This window comes from Orcinus orca, chromosome 13, assembly GCF_937001465.1.
Source record: "Orcinus orca chromosome 13, mOrcOrc1.1, whole genome shotgun sequence".
NCBI lineage: Eukaryota > Metazoa > Chordata > Mammalia > Artiodactyla > Delphinidae > Orcinus > Orcinus orca.
Window position 1 is genome coordinate 13714412 of NC_064571.1, and position 23925 is coordinate 13738336.

Below are 23925 nucleotides of genomic sequence, written 5' to 3' on the forward strand. Positions count from 1 at the left end.
GCTGTCCTGTATGTTGTAGTGTGTTTAGCAGCATCCCTGGCCTCCACCCACTAGATACCAATAGCTTTCTCTCAGCTGTGACAACCAGTTTCCAGACATTGCCCAGATGTCCCCCAGGCAGCTAAATCACCCCCAGTTGGGAACCACTGCCTTAGAGGGTAGAATTCACATGAGGCTCATGGTCCCTCCACTGCAGCTGTGGAGGAGGTAGGAGAGGCAACCCGGCTGAAGGCCCCTAATTTGGAGCAGGAGGAGGAATTAGGGCACAGATAGGAGGAACGCAGCAGGCAGATAGATGGAGGCAGTAAGTTGGGGAGGGGCCTTCTGGGTAGCAGTAAATGGCAGTGGGCAGAGGGAGGGTGGGCGCAGAGCTCTGCAGCTCTGAGGCGCCGGGCAAGGCTCCGTTCACAGAAAGCTGGGAGGAGTGTGTTAGCACAGAGCCCCGTCTCCCCTCTAGAGAATGGCACTCAAGCCTTCCCTTCCCGCTCCTGAGCCGACCTTGAGCTCTTAAGCAGCATTAGACCTTTCTAAGAATTTTACCAGCTTTCCTCTTGAGCTTGTAGAGAGAGTCGTGTGAATCTCTCAAGTGGGCTGGTTCCTTGGAGAGAGATTGCAATCGTTTGACATTTATTCACTCATCAGACACGTGTCCGGCACCCACTTGGGCAAGGGCTGTGTGAGGTGCTAGGGACCCCACTGATCACCCAGGCCTGGATGGTCTGGCTCAACCAGCCCAGGCAGCCCTGGGAGAAGACAGTAAGCCTGTCGTCAGGCTATCCAGGTCACATCCCAGCTCGGCTCCTGGCTGTTGTGTCTCTTTGGGCCTCAGTGTCCTAGTACCTAGTCTGTAAAATGGAATAGTAAGAATTCTTATCCCGTATGGGTGTTGAGAGAATATACAGGCTGTAGAGCAGTGCCTGGCATTAGTGAGGACTCAGTGATATTAATATCATTATTTTTAATTTTTTTTTAAATTACAACTACTACATAAGGACTGTAATAGACGTAACAAGTGTCAGGAAAATTCTGAGGGACAAGTGATCAAAGACACACAGAAGTGGCTCTTTTGAGATGGGTCTTAAAGGATTAGTGAGACTTTAACAGGGGGGAATAAAAGGGTTGTGGGGAGATCATGCACTAAAATTCAGGCAGAAGCGGGAGACAGCAGGAAGTCACAGATTGTGAGCTTCTGAGCCCGGCTCACTGGGGGACAGCTGCTGGCCTTAGGGTCTGGAGCTGAGGGAGGAGGGTCCGGGAGGCCAGGAAGGAGAAGGGCCTTGTCAGGGGGACTCAGTCTGAATGGACATAAGTCCCAAGCCCCTTTGGCTTGGGCCTGCTTCATTTGTTACTTCTTTTCTCCAAAATAGATTTAGAAGAACTCGCCATTTTCATCCCATTCTCCCTCCCCTGGGCAGTGAAATACTGAGTCCGCTCCCTTACATGTCAGTGTTTCAGAGCTTTTAGAGACTGGAAAGCAAATTCGTCTTGCTGTCCCTGTGCTGTCCAGAGGGAACCAGGTGGGGGGGATGCTGGCAGCCACTTCACATGCGAGTCCAGCAGACGCACGGAGTACTGGCCTCCCTTGTCTGGGTGCCCGTGCTTCCCACCTCTGTGACCGCTCAGGAGGTGGTGTTGGCCATCGGGGTTCACAGAGGAGCAGATCCGCGGGCCATTGGGTCGAGATGCATTTTCCACCTGTCTCTTCTGCTGCTCACACGCTGCCTCAGGGCAGGGGCTGGACACCACCCTGGCAGATGTGGCTAATAAGCAGGGCATCTGTGCCAAAGGACGGTGTGTTTATTTCTCTGGAGCCTGTGGTGTTGTGCCCGAGGCTTTACTGAATCAGACCGGTGCTGTCTGGCATCCCCTTGCTGCTGAGACCTCAGTCCCAAGGTCACGAGTGTCCCCTGGGTGGCTCTGGCCTTTGCTTCACCACTCACTGAAACTTCCCAGAATGAACGTATATTTCCTGAGCACTTACCAGCCCCAGGGGGTGTGGTTCCATGAGCGAGATAGACCCCATCCTCGACTTTGTGGAACTTAAAAGGCTTGTGGGAGAGACAGACATTGAATAAACCATTGCACGTGGTGTGGATAAGGGCTAAGAAAGGGGACTATCTAGGGAGTGGCAGTAACGAACGGGAGAGGAACCTAATCTTCAGGGGGTGCTGAGGTCAGGAAAGGCTCACAGAGGAAGGAAGATTCTCCCTGGTATCTGAGAATACTGCTTAGGGGGCGGGACAGCACGGGGGTGTTGGGGAGACCCCCCTCTCTGAGCTGGCTTGTGACGGAATCCAGTGGGCTTCCCCAAGCTGCCTGTATCTTTGGCGCTGTGGCCATCCCTCTCTTTCTTAAATTTCTTGCTTCCTTTCAGACTACTCGTTTGTCCCCTTAGCTGTCTTATCTTGTTCCCCAGATATAATTTCGGCCTTTCCAGAGGATGGCCCCATTTTTGGCTTCATGACCTCAAACCACCCTGCTGTGTTGCCAAATGACAGATTGAAGGAGGTCGGTGTGGATCTGTAACAGGACGTAGAGGTTCCTAAGCGCGTCCCAGCCATGAGCAGAAAACCTTCAGGGCATTCAGAAAAATTAACCAAGCCTCACAGCAGCATTTTCTGTAGCTTGGAGGATGCTCCTTGCATCGAAGATGACATTTTCCATCAAATAGGATGAATGAAAATCACGTTGCTCTTTTTTCCCCTCTCTCTCCCCTCCAGGCTAATATTTGGCACCCTTTACCCTGCCTATTCTTCCTACAAGGCTGTGAAATCGAAGGACATTAAAGAATATGTAAGTAGCACTTTTGGGGGGCGGGGTGGTGGTGGTGATGGGGTTAGATGGGGGAAGCTGGGCGTGAAGTGCGGGGCGGGGGGGGTGGCGCAGACGCCCTCTTTGGTGGGTACTGGGAAGCAGGGCAGTACGGCGACCTGCTGGGTGCGACCCAGGCGTCCTCTCCCGGCTAGACCTCCTCTTTAGAACTAGAGTGTGGAAGTGAGCACAGCGGGGAGACTTGGCAAGAGGAAATGGCACCTGGAATCGGAGGCCCCCAGTGGCCACAGGCCGCTCTATGGCCTTGGAAGGGTGACTTCACCTCTCTGAGCCTCAGTTTCCTTGTCTGGACTGGAAAGCAGCGTTACTGGGAGACAGTCTGGCACTGGAGGCAGGAGCACAGGTCCTAAAGCCCAGCAGACCCTGCCTAGCAATTCTGATCCCCATGCCGGTTCTGTGATTTGAACACCCCACTGTGTAAGCCCTGTTGCTTTATAAGCTTTTAGAGGGCAAGAGTCACCATCGTCCTATGACTGTTTCCCACTGCACCTCGCAGAGGGCTGAACACACGGGCAGGGGATTAGGAGTACTTACTGGTTGGAGGATTGTATTACTGTTGGGTGATTCGGGTGCCCCAGTCACAGCCCTAAATGTGCTGGGCACCTCTGGGCAGGAGAACCATCAGACCACACCTTGATTGAAGAAGACCTGTGGGGGGTGGCTGGGGAGGGAGGAGTGTCCCTCCCCAGGGGGGACAGTATCCCAGGTCGAAGTACAAAAGATATAGATTTTGTCATCAAGAGACTGAAGTCAGGTCCTGGCTCTGACGTCGGATTGGCACCATGCTTGACGAGAACCTTAACTTCCAGGAGCCTCAGTTTCCTCATCTGAGCAGTGGTGGATATCAGCAATCCCAGCGCCTAGTGTTGTGAGGGACAAAGGGTCTTTGCTCCGCTTTTACTCAGAGGAGGTCACTTGGCAAGTTAGGCACAGGCAAAGACATCATTCAGAGCAGGTTTGCAAGTTCTCAGCGTTCCCAGGATGTCCTTAGGATGAAACCAGCCACCTCCAGGTCAGCTCAACCACTCTCTGAGTTTCCTAGAACTGCTTGCCCGGCTTGCGTTTGCTACGAAGCAGGATATGCAGAGGATCCAGACGGGGCGTGTTCTCCTGTGGAGGCTGGGTCCCCAGTATGTGTCTGTGAACGCATCTCAGAGTGTGAACTATAAATAGCTGTTAAGTTGCAAGCACAGAACCTCATGATTCCTAATGGACTCGGCCCAGGGGAAAGCACTGGGCAGCCTCCTCCAGGTCTCCCTTTCCCCGACTGCTTCCAGCCTGGGGAGGGGGGATGCTGTGCCAGGAAAGGAAGCAGAGCAGGGGTCACCGCAGTTCAAGGTCTGATCCTCGGATTTGCAGGGGTAGAAACTCAACGCTGTCCGCTCATCCGGGAGAGAGCAAACCCTGGTGAATTGTTTTGCTCTATCTAAACTCAACAGGAGCCTGGTTTATGCCTAGAACGGCAATCATTAATTTAAACTGAAAAATATAACGGACGAGCAGAGCAGCTGTTTGTGTTGGCGGTGAGCACGTGCTTTGCCCAGGAGGGAAAGCTTGAGAGCTAAGATTAGACAGTTTCTCAGTAAAAATGGAACTGGAAGCAAGGCACCCAGTGGTATGACGGGAGACCTGCCTCCTTTTCCTGCACTTTTTCACATGCGCTCAACTCACACACTCGCATGCATGCTCACATGCTTTCTCCCACACGCATTCGCACTCACTTCTTTCCCTCCTTTTGACCAACAGACCCATTTGTCCAAGAGAAAAACCTGGAAACTTCCTTTAACTCCTGTCCTTTCCTCACCACCCATCCCCACCCAGATGCCCAGGTGGTGACCATGACCCTTCCTCTGTATCCTCCTTAAAATCTTTCAAACCAGGTCTCTCCTTCTGTGCTGCCTCTCTCTTCAATGAGGCTGTCATTGTCCTTTCCTGGAATGTCACAGTGGCCTCCTGTATTCGATTTTTTTATTGCCACGGTAACAAATTACCATGAATTTAGTGGCTTAAAAGAACACAAATGCGGGACTTCCCTGGTGGTCCAGTGGTTAGAACTCCAGGCTTCCACTGCAGGAGGCACAGGTTCAATCCCTGGTCGGGGATCTAAGATCCCACAAGCTGCACGATGCAGCCCCCCAAAAAACACAAAAAAACCCACACATGTATTATCTCACAGTTCTGGAGGTCAGAGATTGGATGTGTCTCACTGGGTTGGAATCAAGCCTCCTTTTGGAGGCTGTAGGGGAGAGTCCATTTCCTCGCCTTTTCCAGGTCCTGGAGGCCCCCTGCATTCCTCGGCTCGAGCCTCCTTCTCCATCTTCAGAACCAGCAGCATTGCGTCTCCCACCGTTCTTCGGTAATCCTGTCTCCCTCTGACCGCAGCCAGGAAAGGTTCTCCACGTGTAAGGATCATGTGAATACATTGGGTCTGCCTGGATAATCCAGGATAATCCTCCCGTCTGAAAGTCCTTAACTTAATAACTGCAAAGTCCCATTTGTCTTATAATGCAATATACTCACAGGTTCTGGGGATTAGGGCGAGGACATTTTGGGGGCAGGGGCTGTTATTCTGCCTGCCATACCGCTAACTGGTTTCTCCACCTCCTGTCCCTCATCTCATGCTCTGTTGTCTACATCACTTCGACAAGCCTTTGAAAAATGGAAATCTATTCATTTTACTCCCCCTGGATCCTTTCATGGCTGCTTATTACCTGCAGGATGAAGTCCAAACTCCATTAGACAGCGTTGAACCTTCTTGATCTTTCTCTCTCTACTTTCCAGCCACTTCTCTACAAGCATTCAGTGCTTCTTTTTTTAAAGAAGATATTTATTTTCTTTATTTTTTTGGCCATGTTGGGTCTTAGTTGCGGCACGTGGGATTTTTTGTTGCGGTGGGTGGGCTTCTCTCTAGTTGTGGTGCGAGGGCTCCAGAGCACATGGGCTCTGTAGTTGGTGGCACATGGGCTCTCTAGTTGAGGCATGCGGGCTCAGTACTTGTGGCGCACAGGCTTAGTTGCCCTTCAGCATGTGGGATCTTAGCTCTCTGACCAAGGATCGAACCCGCATCCCCTGCATTGGAAGGCAGATTCTTTACCACTGGACCACCAGGGAAGGCCCACGTTCAGTGCTGTTGTTCTCAACACCCAAAGTGTGGTCTGTGGACCGGCATTGTCAACATCACCCGGGAGCTAGTTAGAAATGCAGAGTTTCAAGCCCTACCCAGACCTCCTGAATAAAAAATTGGCATTTTTAACAAGATCCTCAATTTGAGAAACACCGCTCTTGACGTTCATAGCTTTTTATGTCTTTCCAAACTTAACTGCAGTAGTCAAAGATTTGAGACAAAAACTTAAACAGAAAGGAATTTATGGGAATTTGTAGGATTAACTAGAAGCCGGGGGAAAGATATTCAGAAATTGGGGAAGATCTGAGAAGCCTGGGTGACAGCCAAGCTTATACCTCAGGAAGGGTCTGGTTAGGAAGCTGCTGCCCAGGTCACCACCATGGAACTGTCTGCCAGCTGCCCATGGCTTTGGAACATTTCATGAAGATTCAAAACCCTGGATAGGGGCCTTTGATTTTTCCAAGCCTGGATAATAGGCCTTGCCTCCCATAAAGACCTGCATGCTGGGAGACGCCCTCCAAATGAGAAGGCTTTGGATGCGGGTAGTTTAACAAAAATACATACGCGCGCACGCACAGATGCGTGCACACACACACACGCACACACAGCCCCCCTCAGAGATACTGCACGTTTGGTTTCAGACCACAACAATGAAATGAATATCACCAAAAAGTGAGTCACACAAACTTTTTGGTTTCCTACTGCATATAAAAGTTGTTGTTGCTGGGCTTCCCTGGTGGCCCAGTGGTTGAGAGTCCGCCTGCCGATGCAGGGGACACGGGATCGTGCCCCGGTCCGGGAGGATCCCACGTGCCGCGGAGCGGCCGGGCCCGTGGGCCATGGCCGCTGAGACTGCGCGTCCGGAGCCTGTGCTCCGCAACGGGAGAGGCCACAACAGGGAGAGGCCCGCGTACAGCAAAAAAAAAAAAAAAAAAAAAAAAGTTGTTGTTGGGGCTTCCCTGGTGGCGCAGTGGTTGAGAGTCCACCTGCCGATGCAGGGGACACGGGTTCGTGCCCCGGTCCGGGAAGATCCCACATGCCGCGGAGCGGCTGGGCCCATGAGCCATGGCCGCTGAGCCAGCACGTCTGGAGCCTGTGCTCCGCAACGAGAGAGGCCACGACAGTGAGAGGCCCACATAACGCAAAAAAAAAAAAAAGTTGTTGTTTACATTATGCTGTAATCTGTTAAGTGTGCAATAGCATTATGTCTAAAAAAACACTATACACACCTTTATTAAAAGGTAATGCTTTTGGGAAAATGGCACCAATCGACCTGCTTAACCACAAACCTTCAGTTTGTAAAAAAAAAAAAAACCCAAAAAACCACAATATCTGCAAAGTGCATTAAAAAAAGCACAGTAAAACGAGGTATGCCTGTATATTATATATATGAAAATATATAGTATAATGATCTAAATTACAGTTACTTCTTGGGCTGCACAACATCCACATCCACTTTTTTACCCAGGTTTTGGCTTTTAAAAAAACCTTCCAGGGACTTCCCTGGTGGCGCAGTGGTTAAGAATCCGCCTGCCAACGCAGGGGACACGGGTTCGAGCCCTGGTCCGGGAAGATCCCACATGCCGCGGAGCAACTAAGCCCGTGCGCCACAGCTACTGAGCCTGCGCTCTAGAGCCCGTGAGCCACAACTACTGAGCCTGTGCTCTAGAGCCCGCGAGCCACAACTACTGAAGCCCACGCGCCTAGAGCCCGTGTTCCGCAACAAGAGAAGCCTCCGCAATGAGAAGCCCGCGCACCGCAATGAATAGTAGACCCCCCCCCCCCGGGCTTCCCTGGTGGTGCAGTGGTTGAGAGTCTGCCTGCCGATGCAGGGGACACGGGTTCATGCCCCAGTCCGGGAGGATCCCACATGCTGCGGAGCGGCTGAGCCTGTGAGCCATGGCCGCTGAGCCTGCGCATCCGGAGCCTGTGCTCCGCAACGGGAGAGGCCACAACAGTGAGAGGCCCGCGTACCGCAAAAAAAAAAAAAAAAAGAGTAGCCCCTACTTGCCGCAACTAGAGGAAGCACGCGCGCAGGAACGAAGACCCAACTCAGCCAAAAAGAAAAAGAAAAAAAACCTTCCAACAAGAATTCTCTACCACTCATTTATTGATGCTTGCTAAATCCAATTCTTCATCTGAGTCCAGATCCAGATCCAGTATCCTCCGGCTCTGACAGGATCTAACCTTAATATTCAACACTCTAAAAATTAAATTGTCAAGTGAACCGTCACTGATACACCGTATATACTATATTAGGGGGAGAAGGAGAATAAATAAAAATAAAATTAGTTAAAATATTTAAATCTATACATAACACAGAAAGGAAGAAAATGGATAGAAGGCACAGTCCTTATTTAGGCAAGTGGTCATGAGTTCATAGTTGGTATTTATGTCTTTTGTTAAAAGATGATTTTTTTTTTTTGCAGTACATGGGCCTCTCACTGTTGTGGCCTCTCCCATTGCGGAGCACAGGCTCCGGACGTGCAGGCTCAGCGGCCATGGCTCACGGGCCCAGGCGCTCCGCGGCATGTGGGATCTTCCCGAACCGGGGCAGGAACCCATGCCCCCTGCATCAGCAGGCAGACTCTCAACCACTGCACCACCAGGGAAGCCCAAAAGATGATTTTTAAAAGGGTAAAATAATGATTCTTGTACAAATATAAAATTGACACATGTTGAAAATTTTACTTAACTCCTTAAATAATGAGGGAACCAGTAAGGTGTTAAAAAACAGTTCAAAGGAGACTCCAAAGAACATATATATATAAGCATTGAGGAATTACTAAATGAATTTGTTCATAGATATTCAACTGATTTCTTGGGAAGTAGGGCCATTGGACCCAATTGTACCTCCATTGGACAAAATTCTTTGGCACATCTATAGACTAAATTATTTGCATTGTAATCAGTTTTCTGTAACTTACAAAGTTGCAAAATAGCTCAAAGACATTGTAAAACAAGACACCTGCAGAATTAAGATAACTCGGAAGGCTGCTCTGGACAGCACCTAGCATTCCACAGGACACCCATTCCAAAGTCTTTCACAACTTTTCCTATTACTTCCCTCTTCCACCATCCAGTCAGTGCTCCCCTGTGCCTTCAGTGTGGTTTCTTCTCCAAGTGTGTGGCCTAAATCTTCATTCCTGAGGAATCTGAGGCCTTAGTAGTCTTACCTCTGTAGGGTTGTAGTAGTGATCCATTGACTTTACCTCTGAATAAGACAATACTAGGGGATCCCCTAGAGGACCCTTAAATTCCATCCACCCTCCTTCCTGCCACATTGTGTAGTAACAACTCTAGTTCCCCTTGATAGGCAGGATCAGTTAACCCATGAAAGACCATGAGTCCTTTTATTATCTATTTCCTGGTGGCCTGATGGTCTTGAAATGGCCAGGTGACCTTCTAGTCTCTGCTTCCACTTCATCAGAACCATTTTATATCCCTCACGGAAGCGTCCATCTTTCGAGTACTAAAATTATTGAAAAGCAGAGCTCAGAGGTTTGAGGATGAGAAGCAGAAGCGTTGTGAGTGGGTTAGACCAGTGATTCTCAAACTTTAACATGCATATGAATAAATAGAGAGTTTTACTAAAATGCAGATTCTGATCCATTAGCTCTGGAGTAGGGCCTGAGATTCTACAAGCTCCTAGGAGTTTCCAGTGAACTGGAACCACAGCCCATGAACCACACTTTGAGTTACAAGGAGCTAGCCTTAGGCTTCATCATAAGAAACACCACCCTCATTTGCTTGGTTCCTGAACCTTTAGATTCTGGCTAAGATGCAGTACCTTGTGTTGGTCACTAGTTCGGAGAGGAAACTGCATCCTCTAGGACAGCATAGCACCTCACAGAATGCTGACTCCCACCTGGTTCTTTTCTGGAACTCTCCAAAGCTCTTGTAGCATTGTATAAGGCCAGCTGCCTCAGGGCATTGGGGTACATGATTCGATCAGTGATTCCCCAAAACATCAGCCTACTGTCATACTTCTTTTGCTGTAAAAGAGGGCCCTTGGTCAGAAGCAATGTTGGGATACATCAAAATGAACAGGGCACTCACTGAGTCCACAGCTTGCTGTATGGCTGCCAGAAACATGGCAGTGGGAAAAGCAAGTCCACATACCCAGTAAATGAATATTCCAGAAAAGAGTCTATGCTGCCCTTTCTATGAAGGAAGGGGCTTGTTATGATGAGCCTACTCCCAGGATGCTGGCTGGTGCCTTAAGATATGGTACTGTCCTAGAGATACTTAGTCACTACTGCTGGCAACTTGGTGTCTGAGCAGGGTCATGGCCAGGTCGCCCTTGGTGAGAGGGATGAACATTGCTGAGCCCATGTGTTCCCTCTGTCTACATGACCACTGGTCCATGAGCCCATTGAACATGCAATATCATGCTGGGGTAAAAGGCTCATAGACATGCAAAGGGCTGGTCATCTCATCCACCTGATTACCAAGAGCCTCCTCTGCCATCAGGACCTTTTGATGAGCATTAGCAAGGACCACAAATATTTGCGTTCTGTGGGCCCATTCGTATAATTTCCAAACCACCTCAACACCAATTGCTCAGTCTTGTCCCTTCCAAGTACCTCATCATCTATCCAAATTCTTACCTGGTGTTTTAAAATGTATCCCAGATTTGTTTTAATCAGGTATGGTAAGGCATGCAGACACAGAAATGGCTCATGGAGGCAGAAGCTTTTACTCACAGTTCCCTGGAAGTAGGAGGCACAACACACCATGCAGGGCCACATGGAGAAGCACCAGGGTCAGTGAGAGGGAAATGCGGGCAATGACCTTTATCGCGGTTTCTGTGGGAAAGGCAAAGCAAGGCAGAGTAAGAAAGCTTAGAACTGGCTAGTTGGAATAATTTCAGCAGGCTCTGGGGTGTGGGGGCTGCCTCTAGGTATCTGGTACCAGGTCCTGGGGTGATTAGGGCTGGGAAGTATTGGCTCAACCTACGAGAGCTCCATAAAGGAGGTAGTTTGGAGTATGGATCCTGGATTGGGCAGTTTGCATGTTTGCTCTGGGGCAAGAATGTCTCAAGAATTAGCTAGTCCTAGAGGGGGCAGTCTCTCTCCGGTCAGCAGGACCCCAGATGTCACAGCATCAAGACTACAGAAAATAAGAAAATACAGTTAATAAACCTGGTGACAGTATAAATGTATTACCTCAGGACATTTCTTCTTCCAGGCTAACTGTGCTGCTCAAAGTTCTGCCTGAAGGGAATTACCTTCCCCACTCCCTCCAGGTCACCCCTGACTATACAGTTGTCCACTGTGAGCTCGTGCCAGCAGATGGTGCAGACTCATCTGTCAACCAGCCTCACATTTGTCCTTTCTCAGTCATTTGGCATAGGGAATTCCCCGTGAGGCTGAAGCAGGGCCCGGATGCAGGAGGAAATGTGAGAGGCTCAAGAAATATTAGTGTGACTGCATCGGGGAGGCTAAAGGTGAGGCGAAGCTAAGAGGTGGCTGACTTTGCTGTCTGCACAGCTCTTGGGGGAGGCCTTTTGCAGGCTCCCAGGAGCCCTGGGAGCAGGGTCTGATGGGCTGTGGGGTCTCAGCCCACCTCTGTGGCTCATGGAAGGTCAACAAGCTCTGCTTCCCACCCTTTATTATGGCCTAGGGTTACCACTGCTCTCCTATCTTCTCATTCCTGTGCTTGACCAGTCCAGGGGGAGTTCCCAGTTATGCTGTCAACTCTCCACTCCAGAGTTGCCCCCAGTGATAACCTCGCAAATCAGCAATAACTTTCTGTCTCTTTTTTGGATGCTGGCCCACCCAAGCTCCCCCTCATCTTGCAGGGAATTTTGGGTAGAATCCCTCAAACCTGGCAAGTTCTATTTCAAATCTTGGAAAAATACCTTACATTTGGTTTCTCTGAGGCCTAGTGGGGAAAACCATTTCCAGGTAATTTATTTATGGTTTCCGTGAATGAGTCACCAGTATTTCATTTACCTTGTGAAGCTCAGTGAGTCATTCTCAGACCCTTCCTTCTGCACGAAAGTGTTTTAAAGTGGAGGAGTACATGATGGAAACTTCTTTTAGGCTAACACTTCCAGCCTCCTCTCTGCCTTGGCTCCCTCACCTTTGTCTTCAGCCCCAACCACCCTCCTGAGATTTAGTTTTGCCTTTCCAGAGGCCTGTTGGGCATTCTTCTTGGATGTCCTCTGGGACCCTCAGACTGTCCTCTGCCTCATGGAGCTTAGCTTCTTCTCCCTAAATTGGCTCTTTCTTTACTTTCTTGCTAGTGTGAGAGGCTCCATAACTATCAGTCACTCATGCCCTGGCTTCACCAGGACCCTTTCATCCCATGTATACCTAGCCATCCATCTCATGGGGAGCATCTGTTGCTTTGCAAGCTATCTAATTTTGTCTTCTCAAAAAGCCACCTAGACCAGTATTTTCCAAAGTATATTCCATCTCAACCTTTTTGAGACCATTCTTTCTTTTCCATTCACAACAACCAACATTCTAATCCAGGCATATTCACCTAGAACCTACTATGTGCCAAGAACTGTTTTGGGTACAAAAGATATAATGATGTGCAAGAAGAACTGGTCTCTACTCTCAGGGAACTTACAATGTAGGAAGAGGAACATCAGAATAAACAGATACTTTCAAAGCAGAGTGGTAAGTGTTATGACAGGGAACATGTACGATACCATGGGAGGAAGAAAGGAGAGGATACGTAAACTTTGGGCACTTCCTGGAGGAAATGACAGTTAAGTTGATATCCGAGGGCTGAAATCTGGAGGCAAAAGAAGATGCTCTATTAGGAAACTGAAAGAGGTTCGTTATAATTGGAGTGGAAAATTCGAGAAGGTATGTGTGGGGAGGAGAGCTTTTGGTGGAGGTAATCAATGTCCGGTTTATGCAAGGACTTGTAAGCCAATTTAAGGAACTGGGGCCTTATTGTAACAACAATAAGGAGCTATTGAAGGCTTTAAGCTAGGAAGGAGAATCATCAAATTTGGGTCATTCTGACTGGAATATGGAGGACGGATTGGGAAGGGGGTAGAGGTATAAAAACCAATCAAAAGGCTGTAGTTTTGTTCTAGGCAGGAGATGGTGGTGGTCTGAAGTAATGGTAGAGGGATGGAGAAAAGATAAGTTCAAGAGAAATAAGAGGGTGGAAGTGACAGAACTTGATTCATTGGCTGTGTTAGGTGAAGAATGCAGAACTTCCTTCAGGGAGAATGTCTAGTCTAGGGTTAGAAGAGGATGTCAAGAACAAAGCCCTGGGGGGGAATTGATGAGCCTGAGAAGTAGCCAGAAAGTTAAGAGGGAAATCAGGTAGTGTTGCGAGAGCTTTTCAGTAAGTGATAGTTTCACGTCTAGCTGAAAAGTCAAGCAAGTCAAGTGAAAAACTGAAAAAGGGTCCCTTACACCCCCTTGAAATATATTACAAAGACCCCAGTGAGGGCAGTTTTGATGTAATGGATGCAGTGCACTGAGTAAGTGAGGAATGAGGAAGTAGACACTGCAAGTGTAGGTGACCCACTGGAGAAGTTTGTATCTAAGCGTTGTGTCAAGGAAAAATATTTATTTTATTGTTGTTATCATTTTCCTTTGTTTTTAACCAAAGATACTAGAGTGTGGTTTGAACACTAAAAGGAAAAAGCCTCCAGAGAGGGAATTGAGGCTCCTGGCAGTGTATCTGGATACCAGTGTTGGGAATTCCTGGATCTTGGGCCCCAGTATGCCATGGACTTTACAGCTGGACTAGATCTTGTTTGCTCCCTGATAAGGAGCCCGTTCTGCTGCAGATAACCTTGGTAGCGTGTGGCATCTTAGATAGTAGTTTCTTTCTTTCTTTCTTTTTTTTTTTGTGGTACGCGGGCCTCTCACTGTTGTGGCCTCTCCCGTTGTGGAGCACAGGCTCCAGACGCGCAGGCTCAGCGGCCATGGCTTACAGGCCTAGCCACTCCGCGGCATGTGGGATCTTCCTGGACCGGGGCACGAACCCGTGTCCCCTGCATCGGCAGGCAGACTCTCAACCACTGCGCCACCAGGGAAGCCCCGATAGTAGTTTCTTTTGATGGACTAAGCCAGCCTTGTTTCCAGGGGACTGTCTTGTTTTTCTAAATAGAGAAGTCCTCTAATTAATCTATTGTGCCACATGTTTCAGAGTCACAAAGACAATGGAGGTTCACCAGAACTGCCTTCATGTTTGAAAGATATTTTTGCTGGGTATAGAATTATAGGTTGACACTTTTTTTTTCTTTTAGCACTTTAAAGATGTTATTCCATTTTCTTCTGGTATTCATTGTTTCTGATAAAAAGTCAGTTATAATTCTTATTGTCATTCCCCTGTACGTAACGTCTTTTTTCCCTTGTTTAAGATTTTCTCTTTGCTTCTTAGCAGTTTTACTATGATGTGGCTAGGTGTGGTTTTCCTCATATTTATCTTGCTTCAATTCATTGGATTCCATGGTCTTGTGGGTTTGATATTTTGGTCAAATTTTGGAAATTTTGAGTCGATATTTCTTCAGATAATTTTTCTGTCCAATTCTCTTTTTCCTCTCCTCTAGAATTCCTATTCCATATGTGTTAGACTGCTTGATGCTGTTCTACAGGTATTGAGACTCTTCATTCCGCACCTGCCCTCCTCCAATCTAGACTTTAGCCTGGTTGACTCTATTGTCTTGTCTTCAAGTTCACAAATCTTTTTTTGTGTCCAAGCTGCTATAAATTCCATTCAATAATTAAAAAAATTTTTTTTCAGATATTGTAGTTTTCAGTTCTAGGATATCGTTTAGTTCTTTTTAAAAAATTTCCTTCTTTCTCTTGAAATCTCCCATCTCTTCACTCATTATATCTACCCTTCCCTATAGATTCTTTAACATATTTCTACTTTTTAAAGAAAATAATATTGAACCCACCCTTTTTCTCCTAGGATAAGTGTCTTGTTAAGTGGTGACAGAAGAAAAATTTAGCTTTATAACAAAATATTTGTTAATAAGTTGCTGTATATCTTCTTTGGTGAGGTGTCTTTCAGATCTTTTGCCATTTTAAAAATTGGGTTATTTTTGTTGTTGTTTAGTTTTAAGTATTCTTTGTATATTTTGGATACAAGTCCTTTTTCAGATATATGTATTGCAAGTATTTTCTCCCAGTCTGTGGCTTGTCTTTTCATTCTCTTAACAATGTCTTTTGCAGAGCAGAAGTTTTTTATTTTAATGAAGTCTAACTTATCAGTTTTTTTCTTCCATGGGTCACACTCTTGGTGATGTATTAAGATTCATTGACAAGCTCCAGGTCACCTACATTTTCTCCTGTGTTATCTTATAGAAATTTTATAATCTTGCATCTATCATTTAGGTCTGTGATCCATTTTGAGTAATTTTTGTGGAAGATGTAAGATCAACACCTATATCTATCCATTTTTTTTAATGCAAATATCCAGTTGTTCCCAGCACCATTTATTGAAAAGACTATCTTTTCTCCATCGATTTGCCTTTGCTCCTTTGTCAAAGATCAGTTGACTATATTTATGTGGTCTGTTTTGGAGCTCTATTCTATTTGTCTAGTCTATCTGATATATTTATCTGTAGTTTCACTAATACCACACTGTCTTGATTATTGTAGCTTGTGTCTTGAAGTTAGATAGTGTCCATTCTCTAACTTTGTTCTTCTTCTTCAGTATCATATTGGCTATTCAGATCTTTTGCCCTTCCATATAAACTTTAAAATTAATCTGTCGATGTCCACGAAACAATTTGCTGGCATTTCAATTGGGATTACATTGAATGTATAGATCAAGTTGGGAAGAACTGACATTTTGATAATACTGAGTCTTCCTATCCATGAACATATAACATCTCTCCATTTATGTAAATCTTCTTTGATTTCTTTCATCGGAGTACTGTGGTTTTCCTCATACAGAGCTTTTGCATATTTTGTTAGGTATATTCCTAAGTAATTAAATTTTTTGGTGCTAATATAAATGGTATTTTTCTTTTAAATTTCAAGTTCCAGTTGTTCTTTGTTGGCATATAGGAAAGCAATTGGTTTTTATATTTTTTATATGATTATTTTATATATTAACCGTGTGTCCTCAAACCTTGCTATAATTGCTCATTATTCCAGGTTTTTTGGTTTTGTTTTTGTCAGTCCTTTTAGGTTTTCTATATAGACAGTCATGCCATCTGAAAAAAAAGACAGTTTTATGCCTTTCTTCACAGTCTGTATACTTTTTATTTCATTTCTTGTCTTATTGCATTAGCTAGGACTCCCAGTATGATAGTGAATAGGAGTGTTAAGAGGGGACCTCTTTATCTTGTTTCTGATCTTAGTGGGAAAGCATCTAATTTCACACCATTAAGTGTGATGTTAGCTGTAGTGTTTTTTGTAGATGTTCTTTGTCAAGTTGAAGAGGTTCCCCTCTATTCCTTTGCTGAGAGTTTTTATCATAAATGGGTATTGGATTTATTAATTATTGATTCATTTTCTAAAAGATATGGGCCCTTGGCACATTTTAAGTTGGGTTTTGTCTTTTTATTATTGAGTTGTATGAGTTCTTTATTATTTGGATACAAATACCATATCAGATATTGATTTGCAAATATTTTTTTCCCATTTTGTGGGTTGTCTTTTCACATTCTTGATGGTATCCTTTGAAGTACAAAAGTTTTAAATTTTGACAAAGTCTAATTTGTCTATTTTCTTCCTTCATTGCTTGTGTTTTTGATGTCACATCTAAGAAAACATTGTTTAATCCAAGGTCACAAAAATTTACTCCTGTGTTTTCTTGTAAGAGTTCTTACATTTAGGTCTGTAATCCATTTTAAGTTCATTTTTTGTATATGGTGTGAGGTAGAAGTCCATCTTCATTCTTTCACACGTGAATATCTAGTTGTCTTAACACACATTTATACTTTTTAAAGTCTTTGCTAATTATAAAATCTAGGTCAAATATGGATCTGTTTCTATTGACCAGTTTTTCTCTTAACCATGGAGTATGTTTTCCTGTTTCTTCATATATATAGCTTTTCTTGTTTATTGGACTGTTATGTATAATACATCATAGGAACTCTAGACCTGCATTGCCTTCTTGTGAAGAACGTTAATTTTTGTTCTCACAGGCAGTTAAATTCTGACAGATCATCTTGACCTTGTGGCAGCTAGGTTTTACGTTTTATTGGGGCAGGTGTATTTCAGTTTTGCTCTTAGTCCTAGAGCTAATCTCTTAGTCCTAGAGCATAATTTTTATTCCTAAGGTATGGCCTTTTAGGTGTTTCACTGGAAATTCCCAAATGTTTACCAAGCTCCTCTAATTTGGCAGAACTTGAACTCCAAGCTCTATTTCTCCTCCAGTGGGCAGAAACGGAATCTCTGTTCAACTCTCAGTTTTCCAGCTGTATTTTACTCAGTCACCTTGGAATATTACCTGATTCTGTGCAATTCAGGAGCCAGCCAAGAAATTGAAAGGAATTTATATGTGGATTTGGGGGCCTACACCCTTATGGCTTCCCTCTTACTGGGGATTTTTCCTTTTCAGTTTCCAGCATCATTGGCAGTCTCAAACTCTATTTTCCACTTCCTCCGGCAAATAAGACTATGGATTTCTTCTGGAGTTCTATCTGCCCCATGATTTGCCAGCTAGGGAGTTTCCTTAACTACATCAACATGGATTTACTCTGGTGTGGTCCCCTTATTTAAAGAGTTGGATCCTTTCCAGTTTCTGCCAGCTTTTGATAGCTTTTCTAGCCTTCAAACAGTTGTTTTAACACATTTTGTTCAGGGAATTCCCTGGCGACCCAGTGGTTAGGACTCTGCGCTTTCACTGCTGAGGGTGCGGGTTCGACCCCTGGTCGGGAAAGTAAGATCCTATAAGCCATGTGGCGCAGCACGGCAGGCAATCAATCAGTCAATCAATCAATAAAATAAAATATTTTGTTCAGAGTTTATTATCGTTATTGGCAAGAGGATTAGACCAATACAAACTACCCCACCATTTCCGAAAGCGAGAAGGAGCAGACTAAGGAATTTGGACTTTATGCTGCAGGCTAGAAGATTTTAAATGGAGGATTAATAGGTTGAGTTCATGCTTTGGGGGAGATTAGTATGGGGATAGTTTGTAGACTGGATTGGTGAGGGGAAAGCCAAGAGACAGGGAAGCAGGCAGGAGACCCCTGCAGTAGTTCAGGAGAGAGGGGACCAAGGCCTCAATTGGGAAAGAGAGACAGTAGAAATGGAAAAGTATGGTCACATGGGGGAGATTAAAAGAAAAGATCCAGTTTCTGGGAGGGACTGTGGGGATTTCCCACATGGAAGGGTTTTTTTCTTTGTTTTTGTTTTTGTTTTTTTGCCACACCATGGCATGCGGGATCTTAGTTCCCCGACTAGGGATTGAACCCATGCCCCCTGCAGTGGAAGCATGGCTCACCTGAGGGCTATTGAAGGCCACCTAAAGTCTACTTAGAGCTTGAGCCTGGGTCAGTTGTGGAAACAGCCTGTTTGCCCCCAGCCCCAAGGTCTGGAGTAGAACTGGACCAACCTGGGGAAAGATAGGAAAAGCGGTTACCAATGCAGGCCACTCTGCCTGGACACGTCTCAGCATCCACTGTCGGGGCCTGTTCTCTTCAAGTTGGCAACCATTCATCCTTGACCTTTTCTGCTAGCTTTGTTGCTTTCTCCTTCAACAGGTCAAATGGATGATGTACTGGATTATATTTGCACTTTTCACCACAGCAGAGACATTCACCGACATCTTCCTTTGTTGGTAAGTACTGCAGGAATTGGGACTTTTCCAGGAAAGATGTTGCCAAGTGTCAGGGAGAGGTGGGAAGGTCTGAAAGCAGTCTCAAACCTTATTAGCACAGAGAAGCAGGTGCAGGAATGCTAACTGGAACATTTCAAATCAATTAGTCTGTAAAATTGTTCTTCAAGTAAATATTTATTGAATGACCATGTAAGAGCAGGTATTGTTCTTACAGTGATATAATGATGGGCAAGATAAACACAATTCCTCAATGAATGGAGCTGGTAAAGAAGCATTCTTATGTTAAAAAAAATAAAAAGGAGAAAAACAGTACACAAAAGTGTGCAATAAAACTAAGTTTCTCTCATAAAACGAAGTTTCTCCCCTACACCGTTCACTCTCACCGTTACTGCTTTTCACAATTGTATATACTTTTAAAATATGTATGCGTGTGTATACGTACACACATATACACATACTTTTCCTTTTTTAAAAAACAATAGTACTGTAGTATAAACAGTTCTCACTTTGTTTCTTAAATTTATTTTTGAAATACTTTGACGTAAGCATAAATAGATCTACCTACTTTTTTAAAGGCCACATAGAATTTCATGGTATAGATGGATCATAATTTATTTAATCAGTCCCCTTTCGATGGACAGCTTTTTCTCTCTCATAAACAATGCAGCTATTACAGCAATGGCCCAAGTGAAAATCATAAGCTAGGTGTTTGTATTCATATATTGTGTCTTAGCTGAAAGAGGCTGTGAATAATATACAGTATCCTGTTTGTATCTAAAGGGTCTGAGTTTGTGCACATGTGAATGTGTACTAAAAATAGTGTGGAAAATACTTGTCTGTTAGCAAAGGTTATTTCCGCAACTTGGGATCATGGGGTCAGTTTCACATTTGCTGTGTTGTGTGAATGTTTTATCATGATCAGGTTTCATCAGGGAAGATAATAAAGATATTTCCATTCTGGGAAAAAAAAAGTTCTTACCCCAGAAAGGATTAGCCTGGACTTACCCTCTGGGATGTCCTAGATCAAAGACATCCACTTCTCTGAACACCACTTCACTGAATCCTGTCTTGGGTCAGTGGCCTTAATGACCTCAGTGTGTAGTTTTTCCCCTGAAGGAGCCTGGCTTTCATCTCTACTGGGAGAGATAGATGTCTCAGCTCTTACGGCCTTAAGCTGGAAGGAAGGAATCTGGATTACCTAATTCAATATGCTTGTGCCACTCTGCCCTGTCCTGTGCCCAGATGAACAACAGACTGAAGACGGGGCTGAGTCTCCAGGGCTGGAGATGGAACTCTGCTGAGCCATTTTTTCATCTTCCCCAGACCCCAGAGGCTGGCACTAGGAGGTGGACCTCATTTTGTGCAGAGCTACAGTGGGGAGGTTCCTGTCTGTCCTGCAGAGATGAGAACAGGCCAGACCCAGTGAGGATTGTGTAGTCGATTAAAGAGCATGGCCAGCACTTCATGTCATGCAGCCTTCTTAATGATGCCCTCCTTCTGTCTGGTGCCAGGTGGCCTCCTGCTGTCCTCCTGTCCCTTATCATGAACAAAGCGGGGAGAGCGTTCGTCTCATGAGCTCTTTCCCGGGGGTTTCGGGCATTTCAGCCTTGCTGCTCTTTCCTGGGTGGAAATCCTGCCTGATGATGGATATGCTGCTCCCTGGTAGCTGGAATATGTTTTACCCATGGCCCTGGAATTTTAGTCTCATGCCTAATAAGTGCTCAACAACTGTTTCTGGGATGGATTTGATTTTGATTTGGGGAGATGTATTACTTTTCTTTTTTTTTAATTAAATTTTTGTTTATTTATTTATTTTTGGCTGCGTCGGGTCTTGGTTGTGGGATCTTCATTGCAGCACGTGGGATCTTTCACCGCGGCGTGTGAGCTTCTCTCTAGTTGTGGTGTGTGGGCTCTGTAGTTTGTGGTGCGTGGGCTCAGTAGTTGTGGTGCGCGGGCTTCGTTGCCCCGCGGCATGTGGGATCTTAATTCCCCGACCAGGGATCGAAGCCACATCCCCTGCATTGGAAGGTGGATTCTTAACCACTGGACCACCAGGGAAGTCCCAGTGTATTTACTTTTCTGTTGCTGCAGTAACAGATTACCACAAATTTAGCAGCTTAAAACAATACAAATTTATTATTTCACAGTTTCTGTGAGTTAGAAGTCCAGGTAGAGTCAACTGAGAACTCTGCTGAGGAACTCACAAGGCCAAAACCAGGGTGTGGGTCAGCCTAGGCTCTTACCTGGAGTCTGGGGAGATTCCACTTCCAGCCTCATTCAGGTTGTTGGCAGAATTCAGTTCCTTGTGGCTGTAGGACTGAGGTCCCCATTTCCTTGACGTGTGCCACCCTGTCATCTTCAAGCCAACAATGGCACGTCATCTCCATCTTCTCCTGTTACCAGCCAGAGAAAGATCTCTGCATTTGCTTTTAAAGTCTCAGGTAATTAGATTAGACCCACCTCAGTAATTAAGTATAATCTCCCTATCTTAAAATCAGCTGAGTAATTACCCTAATTACATCTGTAGAATCCCTTTGCTACATAAGGTAACATATCTGTGGGTAACATGGGGAGGAAGGCCATAGGACCAAGGTCATGTGCTGCATGCCACAGGAAGGCATCTGATAACTAGGGTATTTGGAGCATGTGCACAGGTATGGGTAGAATCCCCCTCTCTTCCTGACCCATGTGGAGGCCTCATCTGGTCCCTCGTTAGTCCCTCTGAACTGGCGCTGTCCACGCAGTCTGTGGGTGGAAAGTGAGGGTCCCTTGCCTCTCTCCTGGCACCGTGGGCTCTGCTTCTGCAGGGAATGGTTCGTTGGGGCCCTTCCCTGCCTGCCTCAGCTCACAGCCTGGACACACCCTCAGTCTGCTTTCTCTTTTCCTGCCAACCTCCAGGTATTACAGATCATGGTCTCCTTCTAGGAGAGTCCTTCCTCTCCATCCTGCCTCTCGCCCTGGGAATGGACATGGGATAGACCCATCAGACACAGGGCCCCCTTTCCCTTCCAGGGAATGGACACCAACTCAGCTGCTCTAAGCTGTGTTTATAATTGAAAGGGGGGCGGGGTAGTCCTGCACCTTCTGGCTTCCTAGAAGCATCTTTAACTTTTGTTTACTTCCAGGACTGGAGATCACCCCTCATGTGTACACTCTTCCCGTCACTCTTCACTCATCCCCATCCTGCTCTCTCCACCCCTCCACCAGGGCAGTTCCCTCTTCATTGGTAACTTTTAAAAACTTTCTGTGTTGATGAAAACAGCAATTGTGTATGGTCACAGAAGAGATAGGATGGGGGCTTCCCTGGTGGCGCAGTGGTTGACAGTCCGCCTGCCGATGCAGGGGACGTGGGTTCGTGCCGGGTCCGGGAGGATCCCACGTGCCGCGGAGCAGCTGGGCCCATGGGCCATGGCCGCTGAGCCTGCGCGTCCGGAGCCTGTGCTCCGCGGCGGGAGAGGCCACAACGGTGAGAGGCCCGCGTACCGCAAAAAAAAAAAAAAAAAAAAAGAGATAGGATGGTGGCTTTTTTCACAATTTGTATAAGTGATTTCATTTAATTTTTTAAAAACTATAAAATAATATATACACATGACAAAATAAAATTGAAACAATACACTAAAAAGTAAGTAGGTGCCTCTTCTTGTCCTCTATTCTTCTGTGTTGGTGGCTTAAGGGCAGGATTCTTTTTTCCGCTGTAGTGTGTGTGTGTGTGTGTGTGTGTGTGTGTGTGTGTGTGTGTGTGTGTCTGTGTCTGTCTGTCTGTCTCTCTGTCTGTCTAGCCTCCCTCCGTCCACGCTCTTCCCTTCCTTTCCTGTCCTGGCTAAGATACACAGCCTTTACTCCTACCCAGGATATCTCGTTCCACAGTAGGGAGGTAGGGAGGTTTCCCACTTACGTTCTGTGGCGTGAGGCTTTAGATTTCAGCAGTAGCTCTCAGCTTCTTTTGATACCACGGGGCAGCTGGCATCCCCAGGGACCTTCTCAGGTGGCCTGCAGGCCTTACCGACAGTCACTGGCAACTTAGACTAAAACTTGAGGCCCACTCAGTCCTAAGCTCATTTCCTCACTTGAATCTGCAAAGGGGAGAGGGCCCTCACCCACCAGAGAGTAATGTGTAGAGACTTCTGAGAGATTTGCTCTGGGTCTACCAAGGTTGAGCTGATGCCAGGTACCTAGTAAGAATTATGAAGTGGATGTTTGTGGGCGGCGGATGGAGATTTGGAGAGAAGCAAGGCTCTTGATCCTCACTAAGACATTGTTCCATATCACATTGCACATTATGGGGTCACCTGTTGGTTTCCGTTCTCCTGCTAGATGATGAATCCCTAAGGGCGAGCACATGCCTAACTAGCTTTGGTTTCCCTGTACTGCTTAGCACAGACCTTTCACCTCATAGCTTTTCAATAGAATTTTCCCAACTGAATGAATCAATCAATAAGCTTGATTATTGATTGATTATTGATTATTATTGATCAATAAGACTTTTTGAGTAGAAAGTGGGGCAGGAAAAAAGCTTGAGGAGAGAGATTGAAAGAAAACGTAGTGATTGCTAACAGTAGGAGGCAGTCTTGAGATTCGAGTTTTGCTACCAAGACTCTAAAGGAGCCTACTTTTAACCAAAGTCCTGGAAAGGTCGAGAATTAGCAGGCTGTAGCCTCTTCCTTTTTTCTTCTGTGGATATCCATGTCAGCTTTCTGCCCAAGGAACAAACCCATTCCGTTGTGATTCTTCTATAACTAGTTGATTTCGCTTCAAAGGAAGCTCCATCACCCAAGGTGGACAGGGGAATACAGAGGAGCCCTCTGTGTCCTGGTCTAGAGATGCCAGGGAGGGCGGTAACTTGGTGGTCTGGAGACCGCCAAGTGAAGTCTGCTACCGCAATTGGTCATTGGAGATGCTTTGCCAGCCTGACAAGAGAAGATTTGGGAGGTGAAGCCAGAAGGTTAGGAGGCAGGAAGGTTTTCAAAGGCTGCGTCAGCATGGATGGGGCACACGGGAAAGATTCTGAAGAACAGGAAGCTCAGGAGCACGCTGGCCAAAGAATAAAGGGTCTCTGGCAGCCCAGAAGGATTGCTCAGGATCTAACGTTCTCCCCCACACACCCCCGTCCAGCCTGGGGCAGGCTCTTACGGTTGGTCCTACGCTGTGAGGGTGTGACTGTGGGCCATCAGCCTCTTGTACCTATGTTTGCACAGAAGTACAACCTCTATCTGTAAATTAGATGCCCGCAGAAATTCCACTTC

The 23925-nt window shown here is 46.1% G+C and overlaps 1 protein-coding gene across 9 annotated transcripts in view; it reads left to right on the forward strand.

Moving 5' to 3' along the window:
- The window catches only part of REEP1 (receptor accessory protein 1), a 111753-nt gene that overhangs the window by 49853 nt on the left and 37975 nt on the right, over positions 1-23925 (forward strand). For all 9 annotated transcript variants that reach the window (XM_033431362.2, XM_049695895.1, XM_033431364.2 and 6 more), the window contains 2 exons: positions 2721-2793; positions 18606-18682. In XM_033431362.2, the coding sequence (XP_033287253.2) occupies positions 2721-2793; positions 18606-18682 (150 nt within the window). The remainder of the gene's footprint in view (positions 1-2720; positions 2794-18605; positions 18683-23925) is intronic.